This window comes from Salvelinus fontinalis, chromosome 38 (assembly GCF_029448725.1).
Source record: "Salvelinus fontinalis isolate EN_2023a chromosome 38, ASM2944872v1, whole genome shotgun sequence".
NCBI lineage: Eukaryota > Metazoa > Chordata > Actinopteri > Salmoniformes > Salmonidae > Salvelinus > Salvelinus fontinalis.
In genome coordinates this window covers 14,758,420-14,777,823 of record NC_074702.1, presented here as the reverse complement: position 1 = coordinate 14,777,823, position 19,404 = coordinate 14,758,420, and the positions used below count along the sequence as shown (strand labels likewise).

Sequence of the window (19,404 nt, the reverse complement as noted above, 5' to 3'; positions counted from 1 at the left end):
AGTAGGATACTTGATCGTTTGCTATGCCAGAGAAACTCTCTCCTCACATCCTGTCTCAGGTTCAACACTGGAGTTGGTTATCAATCTTTACCCTGAGGGAATCAGGTCAGGGGTTGCAATGTGACTGTCTATATCGACATGGGATGGGAGTGGAAGTGTTTGCATCGTAAACCATAATATATGCCTGAACATTTCGATTATCATTCATCATTACTACGGACAGGAGTTCTTCCTGTTGAAATCACTTTGCAGACAGGAACCATTCCAGGCCCTGTTAATTACACCATTAGTCAACCGATCGGTTTGGTATTTTTATCATACATGACATGAAGATGATCAGAAAAACACCTATTTTATGGTTGTATACGTGTAAGTCCTTAGGCTATTACTTGAAGATGTTGTGTTCAAAGAGAGCTTACCTCTGAAGGCAGAATGGGCTGGTTACATGCTGCACATTTGGGGGCCAAGACCCTGAGAAAACGAGAGAACAAGAAGATAAATCAATTGATAGAAATAATAACAGTTTCAGACTGAAAATATACGTCTGGTTTATATTGGTTCCCTACAGAAAGACCACCAGGCTTGATATAGATAAAGCACTTGTATATGTTACTCTTTTTTTCTGGTTAATACTTCTAACCCTTCTTCCTCTCTGTCACGCTCGTTGTTGTAAGAATGGGCGGACCAAGGCGCAGCGTACTTAGAGTTCCACATGTTTAATAAATATGAAACTCCCCAAAAACAATACAAAAGAAAAACGAAACGTTCTGGGCTGCTCACAGGCAGCTACACAAAAACAAGATCCCACAAACAACAGGTTGGAAAAGGCTGCCTAAATATGATCCCCAATCAGAGACAACGATAGACAGCTGCCTCTGATTGGGAACCATACCAGGCCAACAAAGAAATAGAAAACATAGATTGCTCACCCTAGTCACACCCTGACCTAACCAAATAGAGAATGAAAAGGATCTCTAAGGTCAGGGCGTGACACTCTTTCACCAGTCCCCCCTTTGCCCCTTCTCTCCTCCTTTGCCCTTTCTCTCCCCTTCAGTGTGTGTATGTATGAGAGCGTTGCGACTGCTAAGGAGAGGTGGTGAGTCTCCAGGTCTGCAGATATGCTGGCTCAGCCTCACACGTGATTCAACCAATCCAGAAAAATACATTCATTCTTTCCCCACACAAACAGACACACACACCGTGTGTAGCTGGCACCTGAATGTCTGAGTCTGTAAAACAAAGGTCCTCTCAGTGTAGTGGGCATGACTAGGTCTGATTGAGAAACCACACACATTTCTTGTCCTAGATATATGCGTAATAGGGTATCCGTAATAAATTCCTGTTTATCCTGGACTCTGTGCCGTATTTATATGAGATTTATAGTGTTAATAGCCCAGTGTAACACCACTGACTTTGAATTGCGTTAAAAGGATAGTTCACCCAAATTACAAAATTACACATAGTTTCCTTATCCTGTAAGCAGTCTATGGACAAGGTATAACAGCAATCCATGCTTTGGTTTAGTTTCATTGGCACTGTTTGTGGCACAAATACCATTCAAGGCATGGGACCAATTTTAGCATTTTTGGGCATCATGTTCAAAGCATCTATAAGTGACTTTGTTGAGGATGCTGGTTTGAATCCCAGAGCCGACTAGGTGAATCAGTCTGGAATCGAACCAGGGTCTGTAGTGATGCCTCTAGCCGTGAAATGCAGTACCTTAGACCGCTGCGCCACTCGGGAGCCAAATGATGATTTGGACATGATGCACAAAAAATGCAAATATACGGTTTCATGACTTCAATGGGATTGGTGCCACGAATGCTGAAATGTTAGCATGTGTAAGCAGTGCCAGGGAAACTAAACAAAAGCATTGACTGATGTCATTCCTTGTCCATAGACTGCCTATAGATTAAGGAAACCAATGTGTAATTTTGTAATTTGGGTGAACTATCCCTTTAATCAAAGCAACAGTATGCTAGAGAATGAATGCTAGTGACGATTCACCATGAATAGGCGGGAAAAGACATCTGGTGGCTTCAGTACAATGAGCTCTGATTGCTCTAACATAAGGCCCATGGCTCTTAGTTTCCACATGGTTCTGTCAGTATACTGGGCGGTTGCCCTGGTCTGGCCTGGCCGGCTGCTGTGGATTCCATTGTGACCAGATTCTTGATTCAGTGTGTTTGTTGTGCTTGGCTGAGGTGACCCCATGCTGCTACTCCTTTTGCTCTTCCACAGGAGACTCAGCTCTTCCTACCTAACATCTCCTCTCTCCCCCTTCCTCTCCACGTGGCAAAAACCTGATCCTTCTATGTCCAAATGGAACTGCCGCTGACTTCTGTTATAGCAACTTGACTTCAGGCCTTATTGTTAGCGCCAGTTAAACTAATATGTTTATGTTTTGCAGTGTTCATAACGGTTGTACCCACATACCTGTGGTAGTCTTTGACACAGTAAATCTTGTTCTCTGTGTCCACAGTGAAGGGCACTCCGTCCAGACTGTCGTTACAGATGACGCAACGGAAACAGCCAGGGTGGTAGGACTTCCCAAGGGCCTGCAGGATCTATAGAGGAGAGAGAGAGAGAGAGAAAGAGAGAGAGACAGAAAGAGAGAAGGGGAGAGGGAGAGAGAGAGAGAGAGAAGGGGGTGGAGGAGAGAAACAGAGAGAAGGGGTGAGGGAGAGAGAGACAGAGAGAGAAAGAGAGAAAGAGAGAAAGAGAGAAAGAGAGAAAGAGAGACAGAGAGACAGAGAGACAGAGAGAAAGAGAGAAAGAGAGAAAGAGAGAAAGAGAGAAAGAGAGAAAGAGAGAAAGAGAGAAAGAGAGAAAGAGAGAGGGAGAGAGGGAGAGGGGAGAGGGGAGAGGGGAGAGGGGAGAGGGAGAGAGAGGGAGAGAGGGGGGGTGGAGAAGGAGAGAAACAGAGAGAATGGGTGAGGGAGAGAGACAGAGAGAGAGAGAGAGAAGGGGCGACAGAGAAAGAAACAGAGAGAGAAGGGGATCGAGAGAGCAAGAGAATGGGAGTGAAAGAGAGAGAGAATTTCAATGCGTTATCATACCGAACAAGTAGTGGATCGCTGATCACTCATCCATGGAGCATAGAGTTGATTGTCTTACAGTGAGTTAGTAGCTGAGGGAAGCAGTGTGTTGGAGAGAGAGACAGTGATAATAGGAAAACAGATCTGTCCCCCCCTGCTACAGCTCTGTATGGTTAACATGCGTAAAGCCATGTCATGGTAAATCCTTCATGTGTTACTACACCTGCTGATGACTACTGAACTTGGGTTTTATATTCTCTCTGTGTCCTGGTTTTACCCTAATGTGTGTGTGTGTGTGTGCGTGCGTGCGCATGTCCTGAAACCACCACTTCCTCCTAAGCTTTCTCCAGATGTGCCCACAGGAAGTTCTCTGAAGGAGGAGTGACTCCATGTTTCTGCTGCCCAACACACTGATGGAGGGCACACACACACACACACACACACACACACACACACACACACACACACACACACACACACACACACACACACAGGGGCAGCAGAAACACTCACCATATCCATGATCAGATGTCCGCAAGCGTTACACTTGTCTGCAGATTGCTGGAATCCAGAATACTGGAACAGGCAGAGGAGAGGGGAGGACAGTGAGGTTACGGCTGCTACATCATCTCATAGGAAACTGCTTGCATCTTAGACTGACTCCTAGTCTTCTTCTCATATGAGCCCAGTCCACCTCATATGATACATGGGGGAATTCTCCCACATCAACTTAATGTTTAATTAGGGATAAATACAACCATGTCCAGAAATAGTCCTCTAATACCAGGCGAGATAAGTTAGACTCATTAGCAGCACAAAGACAGTAGGACAAACTGTAATGTAATGGAGCATGTTGCTGTGACAGCGCAGCAGAGGTAAACATGGATCCTCCTGCTTGTCCTTCTCTATACAAGGTGTCACTGTGCAATGCCCAGGGGCGTATGCCTCTAAAACATGGATAAGTACAAGCTCCAGTTACCAACCCCCTCCCCAATGCCCCTACAGGAGTAAACTGATCCAGAATCTCTTAGAAACTTGAACCTGGGCCACGAGGTGAAGAAATTAAATGTAAACTATAATCTGGAGTCCAGAGGTCACGGTAACACACGGTGGAAGACACATATCTGCTGTCAGAAATATAGATAATACCCTACTCACATACTGCTAAACTATGCAGGGTTCGAGTCCAGACGGACTACTTACCAGAAAGTCCTCTTCACAGAACACCTTCCCACCGACGTAGTAAAATGCTTTCCCCCGTAGCCTTCTGCCTGTGACGAAGAACAGAGAGATGGGCTTTTAGAGTATAAACTTAACTGAAACAACACTGAACAATTTGGGCTGGGCCCAACCATGAGATCAAACTGTCTGACCATGATTAGACCAAAGAGTACTTTTACCAAATTGCAGCAGATCACACGGGAGGCATCTGGGAGTATTCGGAGAGATGTGTGAACTCCATATGAAATCCTAGCCTGGTCTCAGATCTTCTCGACCGCACAAACTGATCTGTGACCAGGCTAATGAGCCCTATACATCTCTCCTAAGCGCTGTGGTAACTTATTTCAGTTCAAAGGCTCCAGAACGTCAGACAGAATCCATTAAGTCTTGCTAATTCCCAGACACCAACTCAAATAAACACTGAGTCTATTACTGTAGCAGCCTCTTGATTTAATCTGCTTCAGAGAGAGACTGGCCTGGTTGGGCAGCTTTCTGCTACACTGGGAACTACTGGGAACACACCTGGGACCTCGCTGAGACAATCACTAGCACATGAGGAGAGAATGGTGTGATTGAATACAATGACTAAACAGAGCGTAACTGACTAAAACAGAGTTCTCTAATGGTTTGCTTCACGTGGCAAAGAGAGAGAGAGACAGAGAGAGAGAGACCCAGGCCTCAGGCCCAGAGGCAGCGCTAGCTCTTCTTCTTTCCTGCTTTCTGTCTGTTCTCTCCAAGATCGCTCCACACACCGAGAGCACTTCCTGTCTGTCTTTCTGTCTGAATCCCCCATAATATACCCCCTTCTCCCCTCCCCTCCCTCCATTCCTACAGCCCATCCCACAGGAAGGGGAAACATTCCACACATGTTCCGGGAGGAGGTGAAGGAGGGAGGGGGGAGGGAGGGAGGGGTTAACACTAGTGAATGGTAGCCTTCTTCATCTCCTGTCTGCCACAGAGCTATTAGCTACACATGTTAGACTAATCAAAAATGTCGAAAGGCGAGTAGAGAGATGGTGCTAAAACAATCACTAACTGCTAAAAGAATCCCTAACCAATTAGGAATTAATATGTTTTATTCACAGGTCTCATTGTCAGAAAATGGCTGGCTGAGGGAATGGGGGTCTTAACACAACAGGCCTGGGATGGAGAGAAGAGCAGAGCACCGGTTGTAATGATACCAGTGGTGACCTGAACATGGCATTGAGGAGGCAGCAGAATTCAGACAAACAGCTAGGGCACACTGTAGCGAAACCTTTTGCAATGGAAAACGGACATGTGTGTTCTTATTGACAGTTCAGGTAGTTTTGTCCAATAAGAACACTGAAGTTCAGGTAGTACCTTCCCGTTTCCCTGAGTTAAGGGCTTCTCCCCTACTGAACATGACCCTAGTGACCCCTCCCCCCAGGGAAAATAAGGAAAAATAAGACTTTCCACTGATTCCTCCTCTCTGGTACTTTAACTCTAAATCCGTGATAAACCCAGAACCCACATTATCCTAAAAACATCTAATGCCATGTGTGACCCTCTCAGGGGTAACAACAATAGACACTAAATCACAGTAGATCTCCTGAAAGCCCACAGCAGCCATCTGAAGGGTTTGATCCTCTTACGGACATGGATAGAGCCAAACAATGAGACATCCTGTACTGTACTTCTATCAAGGCTTTGAACCTACGCATGCAGTAGCATTATGAAACTGGCCAAGCTTCCTGACAAAACTCGGAACTAACGGTCTTATCATGTACAACATTTAATTGAATTACATTGAACTGATTTGAATGGAATGTAACATTCCTTTGTAATAAGTGCCATATGACATGCCTATCCTCCTTGTACTTCAGTGGGATAAACTGACAATATCAAGGTCAGAAAGGCAATCGTTACAACAACAAGACAACCATCTCTGCATCAGGAAAAGGTGCAAAACTGTCCCTTGAATAATCATAATTTAATAACCCTATTTCCCCCTTCATTTCCCTCAGGAACGAAGAAAAGAGTGATGGATGGAATGGGGGATGCACACTTCTTCACATTCCTGTCTTTTTGGAGAGAGAGAGAGAGAGAGAGAGGGGGGGGGGGGGGGGCAGGGAGCCTTGTGAGACGATAATATGAATGAATGTCAGAAGAAGACTGTGCTGACAGAGTTCCAGAAGAATGAAGACTATGTCCCCCCTAATATAAATAATAAATGCCTCAGAGACAGAAAACACACAGGCCTGGGCTGTTTTCTAGTGAAAACCTTCTTTAATACCTCAAGGTTGATTCTAAGATCTATCTGTCCACTTCTCCAACACCTTTCATTAATTATGTATAAGTCTGTCTATTACTGTACTATAAACACTAGCAACCTATGAAGACAATCACAAGAGCTACGTGAGAAATTCACAAAAGAGAATGGACCACATTTCACATGTGCTGAAAACATTCATAATACCCATAACCCACTCTTCCTTAGAAAAGCTGTAATAGTTCTCAAAAAGCATGTGAATTAATGTTCATTTAGTTGAATCCTTTCTAATACTTATTTCCCCAGCACAACATGTGTCCAATAGTTAAATAGTGTTAATTTTGAGGAAATTGTTACTCACAGCAATGTCCTCCCTTACCTCAATCCCATTTATCAGATGTAGAGTGTGGACACAGGGACAGGGTAGGGTGTTTTAGCTTCTCAAACTATCCACCATCTAAGAGAGACAGCATTCAAACCACAGCCGTTTTCAGATCACTAACGTCTCCTCCAATCCATGTTTGTGTTCTATAACGGCAGAAGATTCATTGGAGAGGCTGATGTTGTAAGGTGGGCTGGGATTGGTTGGGCTAAGGACACAACAATTACACTTCTGTTCTCACAGAAAACCCCATCCCCTCCAGTCTCACCTCGGCCAGATGCTCTAGTCCACACACACACTACGCTACTCTCATCATGCCGAATCAAGTTCCTTGGGAAAAGCTGGGAGATGACTGCCTAACTGTGTGTCGTGAGGGCAGATTTAGACTCTACGTTTGTGAGAACAGGGCCTCTTTATTGAGGGAGACGTGGCAAAGACAACACTTACTTAGACGCAAATATCTCTAGTCGTGCTGGCATTAAAGGTGTTCCATTCTCTCTGGTCCAAAGGTGTGAGCATGATGAGTATTTGAATGAGAATGATGGTGCAAAATAAATAAAGGTCTTAAAAGGAAAGTAAAACATTACAATTCATGGTGGCGAAAATATCTTAGGCGTCACGGAGACCAAAACCACTTGCTGCCCATGTCATTTCCCGTCCAGTGCGCTTCCCAGCCGTCCAGTCTGCTGATCTGCCCTGAGGTTGAGATGTGTAATCCCCTACAATCCTTCACTATCATTCTCACCTACTCCTATGTCCTGCTGGAGCTTTGCTGTCTCTGCTCACCTTCTGGTTTCGTTGCTCCTTCTAACAGCCCAATGACTTGACCAACAGATTATTGTCATAGACTACCTGGAAGCCCACTCTATAGCCCACTTTACTTGACCTGGTAGCCCTTCTCCTCTTTTACAAGCCCATATCTCCCCTGGGTGAAGGGGAGTTCTGAAGGGGGTTGAGTGGTGTTTTGGGCTGCTGTGTGCTGGTGCTTTAAACAGGCACGCTTGTGACCATTCTAGAAGAGTCAATAATTAGCTGCTTTTAGCTTCTTCTGTCTTAGACATGCAGCTTGAACTATCCTCCTACCTAACAAAAAATGCACCCCCTGTCTCCCCCCTACCTTCCCCTTTAAGTATTTTAAGTTCAGGGTCATAAAGATTCTGTTATGCAGCAAAAGAACCATGAAGGTGGTAGAAGGTCGTTGTGTGTGTGTGTGTGTGTGTGTGTGTGTGTGTTCCGGCGTAGGTGGAACTTGACAGTGGGTGGTAGGTAGTTCTGAATGATCCTCCTGTCCTGCTCCGTGCACCCCTACCTCCCTGGATCCTGCTGGCATAACAGCAGTCTGTGTCCTCTCCTCGGACTCCCACCCGGAGGAGTCGGTGGAGCCCGGCCTCAGCCTCTGTGCCCTCAGATGGAGAAGGGTATGGGAGGTATGTAGTCAGTGTGCATCCACCTAACTCCCCCCAGTTTAGACCCTACCAGCCTCCCTAACTCTCTCCCTTCCGTGGCTCTTCTTTTTAGAGCCTCACACACACCCACACGGTTGGGCAGATAAAGGACAACACAGGGTGTGTTAATCAGCGAAGGTAGAGCATGAGCTTTCAGGTCAGGGGTCAGGAGGCCTCACACTGTCCTCTAATGGGCATGGGCGGAGGTCAGAGATCATCTCCGCAGGGGGATTATAATTGGTCGACTCATCTATAGATACCAGAGCAGCAACCATCTAGACAGAATGGCTCTGGAATCCCTCTGAAGTTCTAGTAAGGAGATCACAGTGAAAACACATCTATGAGAGAAGCCAAGGTCAGGGGAGGTGCGGAGACAGACAGGCAAGGGGAAGCAAATTTGGTGCAGCCAGGGAACCATCCAAGCTGAACATCACTAAATCAGTGAGACACTGAACCATAAAGTTGGTGAACTACTGAATCACTGATTCGAAGAATCCCTGAGTAACTGAATCACATCGATTGATTTGATGAATCAATGAGCCACTAAACTGCATCTGTGGTGATCTAGCTTCATGTCCCAGGGTCTGTGTGTTCAGATGTGGCATTCTCTTCTCATTGTGTGGGCTGAAGGAGAGACTGACAACACGAAACTAAACACCACAGTTCCTTGGTTGTAATCATGGAGCTGACGGTGTGTGTATATGTGTGCAGTATTGTGTGTGTGTGTGTGTGCCTGGGGCGGGGGATGAGTGTCAGAGAGATGTGACAGTTCCATTTAGTTGAACAGGAACTCAGCATACAATACAACTCACAGCAACATGATCTGACATGAGCTGCATGGGAGCCTGTTCAACACACTGGGTGGACTAGGTCAGGGTTTCCCAAACTCGGTCCTGGGGCCCCCACGTCTGGGTGCACGTTGTGGTTTTTGCCCTAGCACTACACAGCGGATTCAAACTACCAACTGATCAATAAGTTTTGATTATTTGAATCATGTGCACTCAGTCACCTAGGACCGAGTTTGGCAAACTCTGGACTAGGTGACTAGTGTGTGTGTGTGTGTGTGTGTGTGTGCACACACACACGCATGCACTTACATGCATGTACACAGAAGGTGAGGAAAGAGTGAGTGAGGCAGGTTGGGTTTGTGTATATAGATCAGTAGGTTTGGGGGATGGCGTGGTCGTAGCAGTGGTAGTGGTCGTAGCAGTGGTAGTGGTCGTAGCAGTGGTAGTGGTCGTAGCAGTGGTAGTGGTCGTAGCAGTGGTAGTGGTCGTAGCAGTGGTAGTGGTCGTAGCAGTGGTAGTGGTCGTAGCAGTGGTAGTGGTCGTAGCAGTGGTAGTGGTCGTAGCAGTGGTAGTGGTCGTAGCAGTGGTTGTGGTCGTAGCAGTGGCTGTGGTCGTAGCGGTAGTGGTAGTGGTCGTAGCGGTAGTGGTCGTAGCAGTGGCAGTGGTCGTAGTGGTAGTGGTCGTGGCAGTGGTCGTAGTGGTAGTGGTCGTAGTAGTGGTAGTGGTAGTGGTCGTAGTAGTGGTCGTAGTAGTGGTAGTGGTCGTAGTAGTGGTAGTGGCCGTAGTAGTGGTAGTGGCCGTAGTAGTGGTAGTGGCCGTAGTAGTGGTAGTGGTAGTGGCCGTAGTAGTGGTAGTGGTCGTAGTAGTGGTGGTGGTAGTGGTCGTGGTAGAGGTCGTGGAAGTGGTCGTGGTAGAGGTCGTGGAAGTGGTCGTGGTAGAGGTCGTGGAAGTGGCCGTGGTAGAGGTCGTGGAAGTGGCCGTGGTAGAGGTCGTGGAAGTGGCCGTGGTAGAGGTCGTGGAAGTGGCCGTGGTAGTGGTCATGGTCGTAGTAGTGGTAGTGGTCGTAGTAGTGGTAGTGGTTGTAGTAGTGGTCAAGGTCGTAGTAGTGGTAGTGGTCGTAGTAGTGGTAGTGGTCGTGGCAGTGGTAGTGGTCGTGGCAGTGGTAGTGGTCGTGGCAGTGGTCATAGTAGTGGTAGCGGTCGTAGTAGTGGTAGCGGTCGTAGTAGTGGTAGCGGTCGTAGTAGTGGTAGCGGTCGTAGTAGTGGTAGCGGTCGTAGTAGAGGTAGTGGTCGTGGTAGTGGTCGTAGTAGTGGTAGTGGTCGTAGTAGTGGTAATAGTAGTGGTAGTGGTAGTGGTCGTAGTAGTGGTAGTGGTCGTAGTAGTGGTCGTAGTAGTTGTTCTGGTAGTGGTCGTAGTAGTTGTTCTGGTAGTGGTCGTAGTAGTTGTTCTGGTAGTGGACGTAGTAGTGGTAGTGGTCGTAGTAGTTGTTCTGGTAGTGGTCGTAGTAGTGGTCATAGTAGTTGTTCTGGTAGTGGTCGTAGTAGTGGTAGTGGTCGTAGTAGTTGTTCTGGTAGTGGTCGTAGTAGTGGTAGTGGCCGTGGTAGTGGTCGTGGTCGTGGTCGTAGTAGTGGTCGTAGTAGTGGTCGTAGTAGTGGTCGTAGTAGTGGTCGTCGTAGTAGTGGTCGTAGTGGCTGTGGTAGTGGTCGTAGTAGTGGTCGTAGTAGATGCCGAATTTTAGATGCTGTCCTCTTGGCCGCAGAGACAACATGTTGCTGTTTTATAGATCATTTCCTGCAATTCTACACATTTTGTCATGGGAAAGGGAAAGGGAAGAGGATACCTAGTCAGTTGTACAACTGAATGCATTCAACTGAAATCTGTCTTCTGGTCGTAGTAGTGGTGGTCGTAGTAGTGGTAGTGGTCGTAGTAGTGTCAGTGGTCATAGTAGTGGTCATAGTAGTGGTAGTGGTCGTAGTAGTGGTAGTGGTCGTAGTAGTAGAGGTAGTGGTCGTTGTAGTAGAGGTAGTGGTCGTTGTAGTAGAGGTAGTGGTCGTTGTAGTAGAGGTAGTGGTCGTTGTAGTAGAGGTAGTGGTCGTTGTAGTAGAGGTAGTGGTCGTTGTAGTAGAGGTAGTGGTCGTTGTAGTAGAGGTAGTGGTCGTTGTAGTAGAGGTAGTGGTAGTGGTAGTGGTCGTAGTAGTTGTAGTGGTCGTAGTCGTGGTCGTAGTCGTGGTCGTAGTCGTGGTAGTGGTCGTAGTGGTGGTCGTAGTGGTGGTCGTAGTGGTGGTCGTAGTGGTGGTCGTAGTAGTGGTCGTAGTAGTGGTCGTAGTAGTGGTCGTAGTAGTGGTCGTAGTAGTGGTCGTAGTAGTGGTCGTAGTAGTGGTCGTAGTAGTGGTCGTAGTAGTGGTCGTAGTAGTGGTCGTAGTAGTGGTCGTAGTAGTGGTCGTAGTAGTGGTCGTAGTAGTGGTCGTAGTAGTGGTAGTGGTCGTAGTAGTGGTAGTGGTCGTAGTAGTGGTAGTGGTCGTAGTAGTGGTAGTGGTCGTAGTAGTGGTAGTGGTCGTAGTAGTGGTAGAGGTCGTGGTAGTGGTAGAGGTCGTAGTAGTGGTAGCGGTCGTAGTAGTGGTAGCGGTCGTGGTAGTGGTCGTAGTAGAGGTAGTGGTCGTGGTAGTAGTGGTAGTGGTCGTAGTAGTGGTAGTGGTCGTAGTAGTGGTAATAGTAGTGGTAGTGGTAGTGGTCGTAGTAGTTGTTCTGGTAGTGGTCGTAGTAGTTGTTCTGGTAGTGGTCGTAGTAGTTGTTCTGGTAGTGGTCGTAGTAGTGGTAGTGGTCGTAGTAGTTGTTCTGGTAGTGGTCGTAGTAGTGGTCATAGTAGTTGTTCTGGTAGTGGTCGTAGTAGTGGTAGTGGTCGTAGTAGTTGTTCTGGTAGTGGTCGTAGTAGTGGTAGTGGTCGTAGTAGTTGTTCTGGTAGTGGTTGTGGTAGTGGTCGTGGTCGTGATCGTAGTAGTGGTCGTAGTAGTGGTCGTAGTAGTGGTCGTAGTAGTGGTCGTAGTAGTGGTCGTAGTAGTGGTCGTAGTAGTGGTCGTAGTAGTGGTCGTAGTAGTGGTGGTGGTCGTGGTGGTGGTCGTGGTGGTGTTAGTGGTCGTAGTAGTGGTCGTAGTAGTGGTCGTAGTAGTGGTCGTAGTAGTGGTCGTAGTAGTGGTCGTAGTAGTTGCCGAATTTTAGATGCTGTCCTCTTGGCCGCAGAGACAACATGTTGCTGTTTTATAGATCATTTCCTGCAATTCTACACATTTTGTCATGGGAAAGGGAAGAGGATACCTAGTCAGTTGTACAACTGAATGCATTCAACTGAAATCTGTCTTCTGGTCGTAGTAGTGGTGGTCGTAGTAGTGGTAGTGGTCGTAGTAGTGGTCGTAGTGGTAGTAGTGGTCGTAGTAGTGGTCGTAGTGGTAGTAGTGGTCGTAGTAGTGTCGTAGTAGTAGTGGTAGTAGTGGTAGTAGTAGTGGTAGTAGTAGTGGTAGTAGTAGTGGTAGTAGTGGTCGTAGTGGTAGTAGTGGTCGTAGTGGTCGTAGTGGTGGTAGTGGTGGTCGTAGTAGTGGTAGTAGTGGTCGTAGTAGTGGTAGTAGTGGTCGTAGTAGTGGTCGTAGTGGTCGTAGTAGTGGTCGTAGTAGTAGAGGTAGTGGTCGTAGTAGTAGAGGTAGTGGTCGTAGTAGTAGAGGTAGTGGTCGTAGTAGTAGAGGTAGTGGTCGTAGTAGTGGTAGTGGTCGTAGTTGTAGAGGTAGTGGTCGTGGTCGTGGTAGTGGTCGTGGTCGTAGTGGTCGTGGTCGTAGTAGTAGAGGTAGTGGTCGTAGTAGTAGAGGTAGTGGTCGTAGTAGTAGAGGTAGTGGTCGTAGTAGTAGAGGTAGTGGTCGTAGTAGTAGAGGTAGTGGTCGTAGTAGTAGAGGTAGTGGTCGTAGTAGTAGAGGTAGTGGTCGTAGTAGTAGAGGTAGTGGTCGTAGTAGTAGAGGTAGTGGTCGTAGTAGTAGAGGTAGTGGTCGTAGTAGAGGTAGTGGTCGTAGTAGTAGAGGTAGTGGTCGTAGTAGTAGAGGTAGTGGTCGTAGTAGTAGAGGTAGTGGTCGTAGTAGTAGAGGTAGTGGTCGTAGTAGTGGTAGTGGTCGTAGTAGTGGTAGTGGTCGTAGTAGTGGTAGTGGTCGTGGTAGTAGTAGTGGTCGTAGTAGTGGTAGTGGTCGTAGTAGTGGTAGTGGTAGTAGTGGTAGTGGTCGTAGTGGTAGTGGTCATAGTAGTGGTAGTGGTCGTAGTAGTGGTAGTGGTCGTAGTAGTGGTCGTAGTAGTGGTCGTAGTAGTGGTCGTAGTAGTGGTCGTACTAGTGGTCGTAGTAGTAGAGGTAGTGGTCGTAGTAGTAGAGGTAGTGGTCGTAGTAGTAGAGGTAGTGGTCGTAGTAGTGGTAGTGGTAGTAGTAGTGGTAGTGGTCGTAGTAGTAGTGGTAGTGGTCGTAGTAGTAGTGGTAGTGGTCGTAGTAGTGGTAGTGGTCGTAGTAGTAGAGGTAGTGGTCGTAGTAGTGGTAGTGGTCGTAGTAGTAGAGGTAGTGGTCGTAGTAGTAGAGGTAGTGGTCGTAGTAGTGGTCGTAGTAGTGGTAGTGGTCGTAGTAGTGGTAGTGGTCGTAGTAGTGGTAGTGGTCGTAGTAGTGGTAGTGGTCGTAGTAGTGGTCGTAGTAGTGGTAGTGGTCGTACTAGTGGTAGTGGTCGTAGTAGTAGAGGTAGTGGTCGTAGTAGTGGTAGTGGTCGTAGTAGTAGAGGTAGTGGTCGTAGCAGTAGAGGTAGTGGTCGTAGCAGTGGTAGTGGTAGTGGTCGTAGTAGTGGTAGTAGTAGTGGTAGTTGTCATAGTAGTGGTAGTGGTCGTAGTAGTGGTCGTAGTAATGGTAGTGGTCGTAGTAGTGGTCGTAGTAGTGGTCGTAGTAGTGGTCATGGTAGTGGTCGTTGTAGTGGTAGCAGTAGAGGTCATGGTAGTGGTCGTTGTAGTGGTAGCAGTAGAGGTAGTGGTCATGGTAGTGGTCGTTGTAGTGGTAGCAGTAGAGGTAGTGGTCATGGTAGTGGTCGTTGTAGTGGTCGCAGTAGAGGTAGTGGTCTTGGTAGTGGCCGTAGTAGTGGTAGTGGCCGTGGTAGTGGTAGAGGTCGTGGTAGTGGTAGAGGTCGTGGTAGTGGTAGAGGTCGTGGTAGTGGTAGTGGTCGTGGTAGTGGTAGTGGTCGTAGTAGTGGTAGTGGTCGTAGTAGTAGAGGTAGTGGTCGTAGTAGTAGAGGTAGTGGTCGTAGTAGTGGTAGTGGTCGTAGTAGTGGTCGTGGTAGTGGTCGTAGTAGTGGTAGTGGTCGTAGTAGTGGTCGTAGTAGTGGTCGTGGTCGTGGTAGTGGTCGTAGTAGTGGTAGTGGTCGTAGTAGTGGTAGTGGTCGTAGTAGTGGTAGTGGTCATAGTAGTAGTGGTAGTGGTCATAGTAGTAGTGGTAGTGGTCATAGTAGTAGTGGTAGTGGTCATAGTAGTAGTGGTAGTGGTCATAGTAGTAGTGGTAGTTGTCATAGTAGTAGTGGTAGTTGTCATAGTAGTAGTGGTAGTTGTCATAGTAGTAGTGGTAGTTGTCATAGTAGTGGTCGTAGTAGTGGTAGTGGTCGTAGTAGTGGTAGAGGTCGTGGTAGTGGTAGAGGTCGTGGTCGTAGTAGTGGTAGGGGTCGTAGTAGTGGTAGGGGTCGTAGTAGTGGTAGGGGTCGTAGTAGTGGTAGGGGTCGTAGTAGTGGTAGGGGTCGTAGTAGTGGTCGTAGTAGTGGTAGTGGTCGTAGTAATGGTAGTGGTCGTAGTAATGGTAGTGGTCGTAGTAATGGTAGTGGTCGTAGTAATGGTAGTGGTCGTAGTAGTGGTAGTGGTCGTAGTAGTGGTAGTGGTCGTAGTAGTGGTCATGGTAGTGGTCGTTGTAGTGGTAGCAGTAGAGGTAGTGGTCATGGTAGTGGTCGTTGTAGTGGTCGCAGTAGAGGTAGTGGTCTTGGTAGTGGTCGTAGTAGTGGTAGTGGCCATAGTAGTGGTAGTGGCCGTAGTAGTGGTAGTGGTCGTAGTAGTGGTAGAGGTCGTGGTAGTGGTAGAGGTCGTGGTAGTGGTAGAGGTCGTGGTCATAGTAGTGGTAGTGGTCATAGTAGTGGTCGTAGTAGTGGTAGTGGTCGTAGTAGTGGTCGTGGTCGTAGTAGTGGTCGTAGTAGTAGTGGTCTTAGTAGTAGTAGTGGTCTTAGTAGTAGTAGTGGTCATAGTAGTGGCAGTGGTCATAGTAGTGGTAGTGGTCGTGGTAGTGGTCGTAGTAGCGGTAGTGGTCATGGTAGTGGTCGTGGTCGTAGTAGTGTTAGTGGTCGTAGTAGTGGCAGTGGTCGTAGTTGTGGTAGCGGTCGTAGTAGTGGTAGCGGTCGTAGTATTGGTAGCGGTCGTAGTAGTGGTAGCGGTCGTAGTAGTGGTAGCGGTCGTAGTAGTGGTAGCGGTCGTAGTAGTGGTAGCGGTCGTAGTAGTGGTAGCGGTCGTAGTAGTGGTAGCGGTCGTAGTAGTGGTAGCGGTCGTAGTAGTGGTAGCGGTAGTGGTAGCGGTCGTAGTAGTGGTAGCGGTCGTAGTAGTGGTAGCGGTCGTAGTAGTAGTGGTCGTAGTAGTGGTAGTGGTCGTAGTAGTGGTAGTGGTCGTAGTAGTGGTAGTGGTCGTAGTAGTGGTAGTTGTAGTGGTAGTGGTCGTAGTAGTGGTAGTGGTCGTAGTAGTGGTAGTGGTCGTAGTAGTGGTCTGTTAGTGGTCGTTGTAGTGGTAGCAGTAGAGGTAGTGGTCATGGTAGTGGTCGTTGTAGTGGTCGAATAGTAGAGGTAGTGGTCTTGGTAGTGGTCGTAGTAGTGGTAGTGGCCATAGTAGTGGTAGTGGCCATAGTAGTGGTAGAGGTCGTGGTAGTGGTAGTGGTCATAGTAGTGGTAGTGGTCATAGTAGTGGTCGTAGTAGTGGTCGTGGTCGTGGTCGTAGTAGTAGTGGTCGTAGTAGTGGCAGTGGTCATAGTAGTGGTAGTGGTCGTGGTAGTGGTTGTAGTAGCGGTAGTGGTCATGGTAGTGGTCGTGGTCGTAGTAGTGTTAGTGGTCGTGGTAGTGGCAGTGGTCATAGTAGTGGTAGTGGTTGTAGTAGTGGTAGTGGTCATGGTAGTGGTCGTGGTCGTAGTAGTGTTAGTGGTCGTAGTAGTGGTAGTGGTAATGGTAGTGGTCGTGGTAGTGTCCATGGTCCTGGTAGTGGTAGTGGCCGTGATAGTGTCGTAGTAGTGGTCGTAGTGGTAGTGGTCGTGGTCGTAGTAGTGGTCGTAGTAGTGGTAGTGGTCGTAGTAGTGGTAGTGGTCGTAGTAGTTGTTCTGGTAGTCGTCGTAGTGGCCGTGGTAGTGGCCGTGGTAGTGGTCGTGGTAGTGGTCGTGGTCCTGGTAGTGGTAGTGGTAGTGGTCGTAGTGATAGTGGTCATGGTCATAGTAGTGGTAGTGGTCGTAGTAGTTGTTCTGGTAGTGGTCGTAGTAGTGGTCGTGGTAGTGGTGGTGTTAGTGGTCGTAGTAGTGGTAGTGGTCGTGGTAGTGGTCGTAGTAGTTGTTCTGGTAGTCGTCGTAGTAGTGGTAGTGGCCGTGGTAGTGGTCGTGGTAGTGGTGGTGTTAGTGGTCGTAGTAGTGGTAGATGCCGAATTTTAGATGCTGTCCTCTTGGCCGCAGAGACAACATGTTGCTGTTTTATAGATCATTTCCTGCAATTCTACACATTTTGTCATGGGAAAGGGAAGAGGATACCTAGTCAGTTGTACAACTGAATGCATTCAACTGAAATCTGTCTTCTGCATTTAACCCAACCCCTCTGAATCAGAGAGGTGCGGATGGCTGCCTTAATCAAAATGCTGAGAGACAAATGTGCAATTTTAAAGCTAATTTCCTAGCTAAGTTCTTATGCTGAGTAACTATAACGTTATAACAAAATCAATGGGGGCCCCATGCCATGCCATTTTTAGAATTTTAGGCTTTTCCTGTCTAGTTTTATTTAAATTATTCATGATTATTATTTGACCATGCTTGTCACTTATGAATTATTTTGAACATCTTGGCATAGTTCTGTTATAATCTCCACCCGGCACAGCCAGAAGAGGACTGGCCACCCCTCATAGCCTGGTTCCTCTCTAGGTTTCTTCCTAGGTTTTGGCCTTTCTAGGGAGTTTTTCCTAGCCACCGTGCTTCTACACCTGCATTACTAGCTGTTTGGGGTTTTAGGCTGGGTTTCTGTACAGCACTTTGAGATATTAGCTGATGTACGAAGGGCTATATAAAATAAACTTGATTGATTGATTGTGGCTGATTGTTAGTTCTCAAAAGATGATCATATAAAAAAATGTATAGCTCCATTATATTTTCTACATACTTTATATCTGGTTTAAGTCGTTTAAATTAACACAGAATACAATTTACCATCCATTAAAAAAAATATATAAAATAGTTTTAATAATTATAAAATGTTAATTCTATAAATATATATATATATTTTATACATATATCAATATAGGGGGGGAAGTGGTAGGTTACTTACTGCAGGTGAAGTATGTCATGTTAGAGGTAAGGAGAGAGTAGGTGAGGTAGACAGGGTTTACTGTATGTAACGAACCTCTACTTCCTCCTCCTCCTCGGATGAGGAGAGGAGAGAAGGATCGGTGGACCAATAAGCAGCAAGGTATGTTGACATAATGAATTTATTGAAAAGACGAAGACTGACACGAACTATACTTGACTTATACAAAATAACAAACAAACAACGTAGACAGACCTGATCATGGAACTTACATAAAACACGCAGAACTCACGAACAGGCAAAACGAACGAGACAGTACCGTGTGGTGCAATAAACACAGACACAGCGACAACCACCCACCCCAAACAATGTGAAACAACCTCCCTATGTATGTCTCTCAATCAGAGGAAAATGAAAACACCTGTCTCTGATTGAGAGCCATACAAGGTCAATTAACCCTGACACTTAACAAGGAACAAACACAGAGAATGCCCACCCAGCTCACGTCCTGACCAACAAAACAAAGCTATACAAAAGGAAAACAAGGTCAGGAACGTGACACTGTAGTAGTACTTACTTCAGGTAAAGTATGTCATGTTAGAGGTAAGGAGAGAGTAGGTGAGGTAGACAGGGTTTACTGTAGTAGTACTTACTGCAGGCGCTGCAGGTGAAACAGACATCATGATAGAGGCTTCCCATAGCCTGGCAGGCCTCAGTGGCTCCGTACACTGCCTTGTTACACTTCACACAGCTCCCTGGAACACAACACAACAGCCAGGTCAGAGACATGAACACACACACACTGTGCCACCATCATGTACTTTGGCACCACTACTGTCTCAGTCTTAAGCAGTTGTCCTGTTAGAATAGAAAGTTAGAATTGTACGCATTCCATAACATGAATAAAAACAGTCTGATTAAGAGGCTGGATCCATAACAAGCAGCCTGACAAAACCAGACACAAACAATGGAATGAAAAAGGCCTAACAACAGTCAAAAGAAATGAGTTAGCCATGCTGTATCATTGAAAGGGGAAATATATTCCAATCTGCTTGTTTGGTTTGGCTCTGGGCTAGAGGAGTCTGTCACATGAACACAGTGATAAAAGACCTGTTCCTACCAAACGCTGCTCCCTGCACACACTGCTGCTAGACAGACGGCACACACACACACACACACACACACACACACACACACACACACACACACACACACACACACACACACACACACACACTTCAGACAGATTGAAAGACACAAACACAAACGTCCCTTTCGCCCTCCCCTTTATAGACCACCAGTCAGACAGGACAGGAAGTGAGAGGTTGGTGGTAGAGACAGACAGACAAGGGAAGGAGAGAGAAAGGAGTGAGAGAAAGAGGAGAAAGGGATAGAAAAGTAAGAGACTGTAATGCAAGTTGGAGAGCTGTCCCAGCTGGTGTGTATACCTGTGTTGGGTGAGGTTCAGTAGTTCATATGGGCCAACTGTGTTGTCACCCAGAACATGAACATGCCATGTCTTAATCAATGTATAATGTTGGGTCTTCACAGCCAGTGGTTTGTTCTGTCACCATCTTCAATCATGCATGTGCATGCTGCAGTGCATAGCAACGTACACACACACAGCTAATCATGCAGTATAATCTAGTCAGCTGACAGGCAGCGGAGGTGGAACGTTCCATAGACTGATAGAGAGTGTGAGAGAGCGAGAGAAAGAAAGACAGAAAGAGTGA

The 19,404-nt window shown here is 46.9% G+C and overlaps 1 protein-coding gene across 1 annotated transcript in view; it reads right to left on the bottom strand.

The window, feature by feature from the left end:
• LOC129837055 (Wilms tumor protein 1-interacting protein-like) overlaps nt 1-19,404 on the bottom strand; it is a 40,438-nt gene that overhangs the window by 6,003 nt on the left and 15,031 nt on the right. Inside the window, exons 2-6 of the mRNA XM_055902945.1 lie at nt 18,325-18,426; nt 4,242-4,309; nt 3,552-3,614; nt 2,437-2,567; nt 420-471 (exon numbers count right to left, since the gene is read on the bottom strand). Coding sequence (XP_055758920.1) covers nt 420-471; nt 2,437-2,567; nt 3,552-3,614; nt 4,242-4,309; nt 18,325-18,426 — 416 coding nt within the window. The remainder of the gene's footprint in view (nt 1-419; nt 472-2,436; nt 2,568-3,551; nt 3,615-4,241; nt 4,310-18,324; nt 18,427-19,404) is intronic.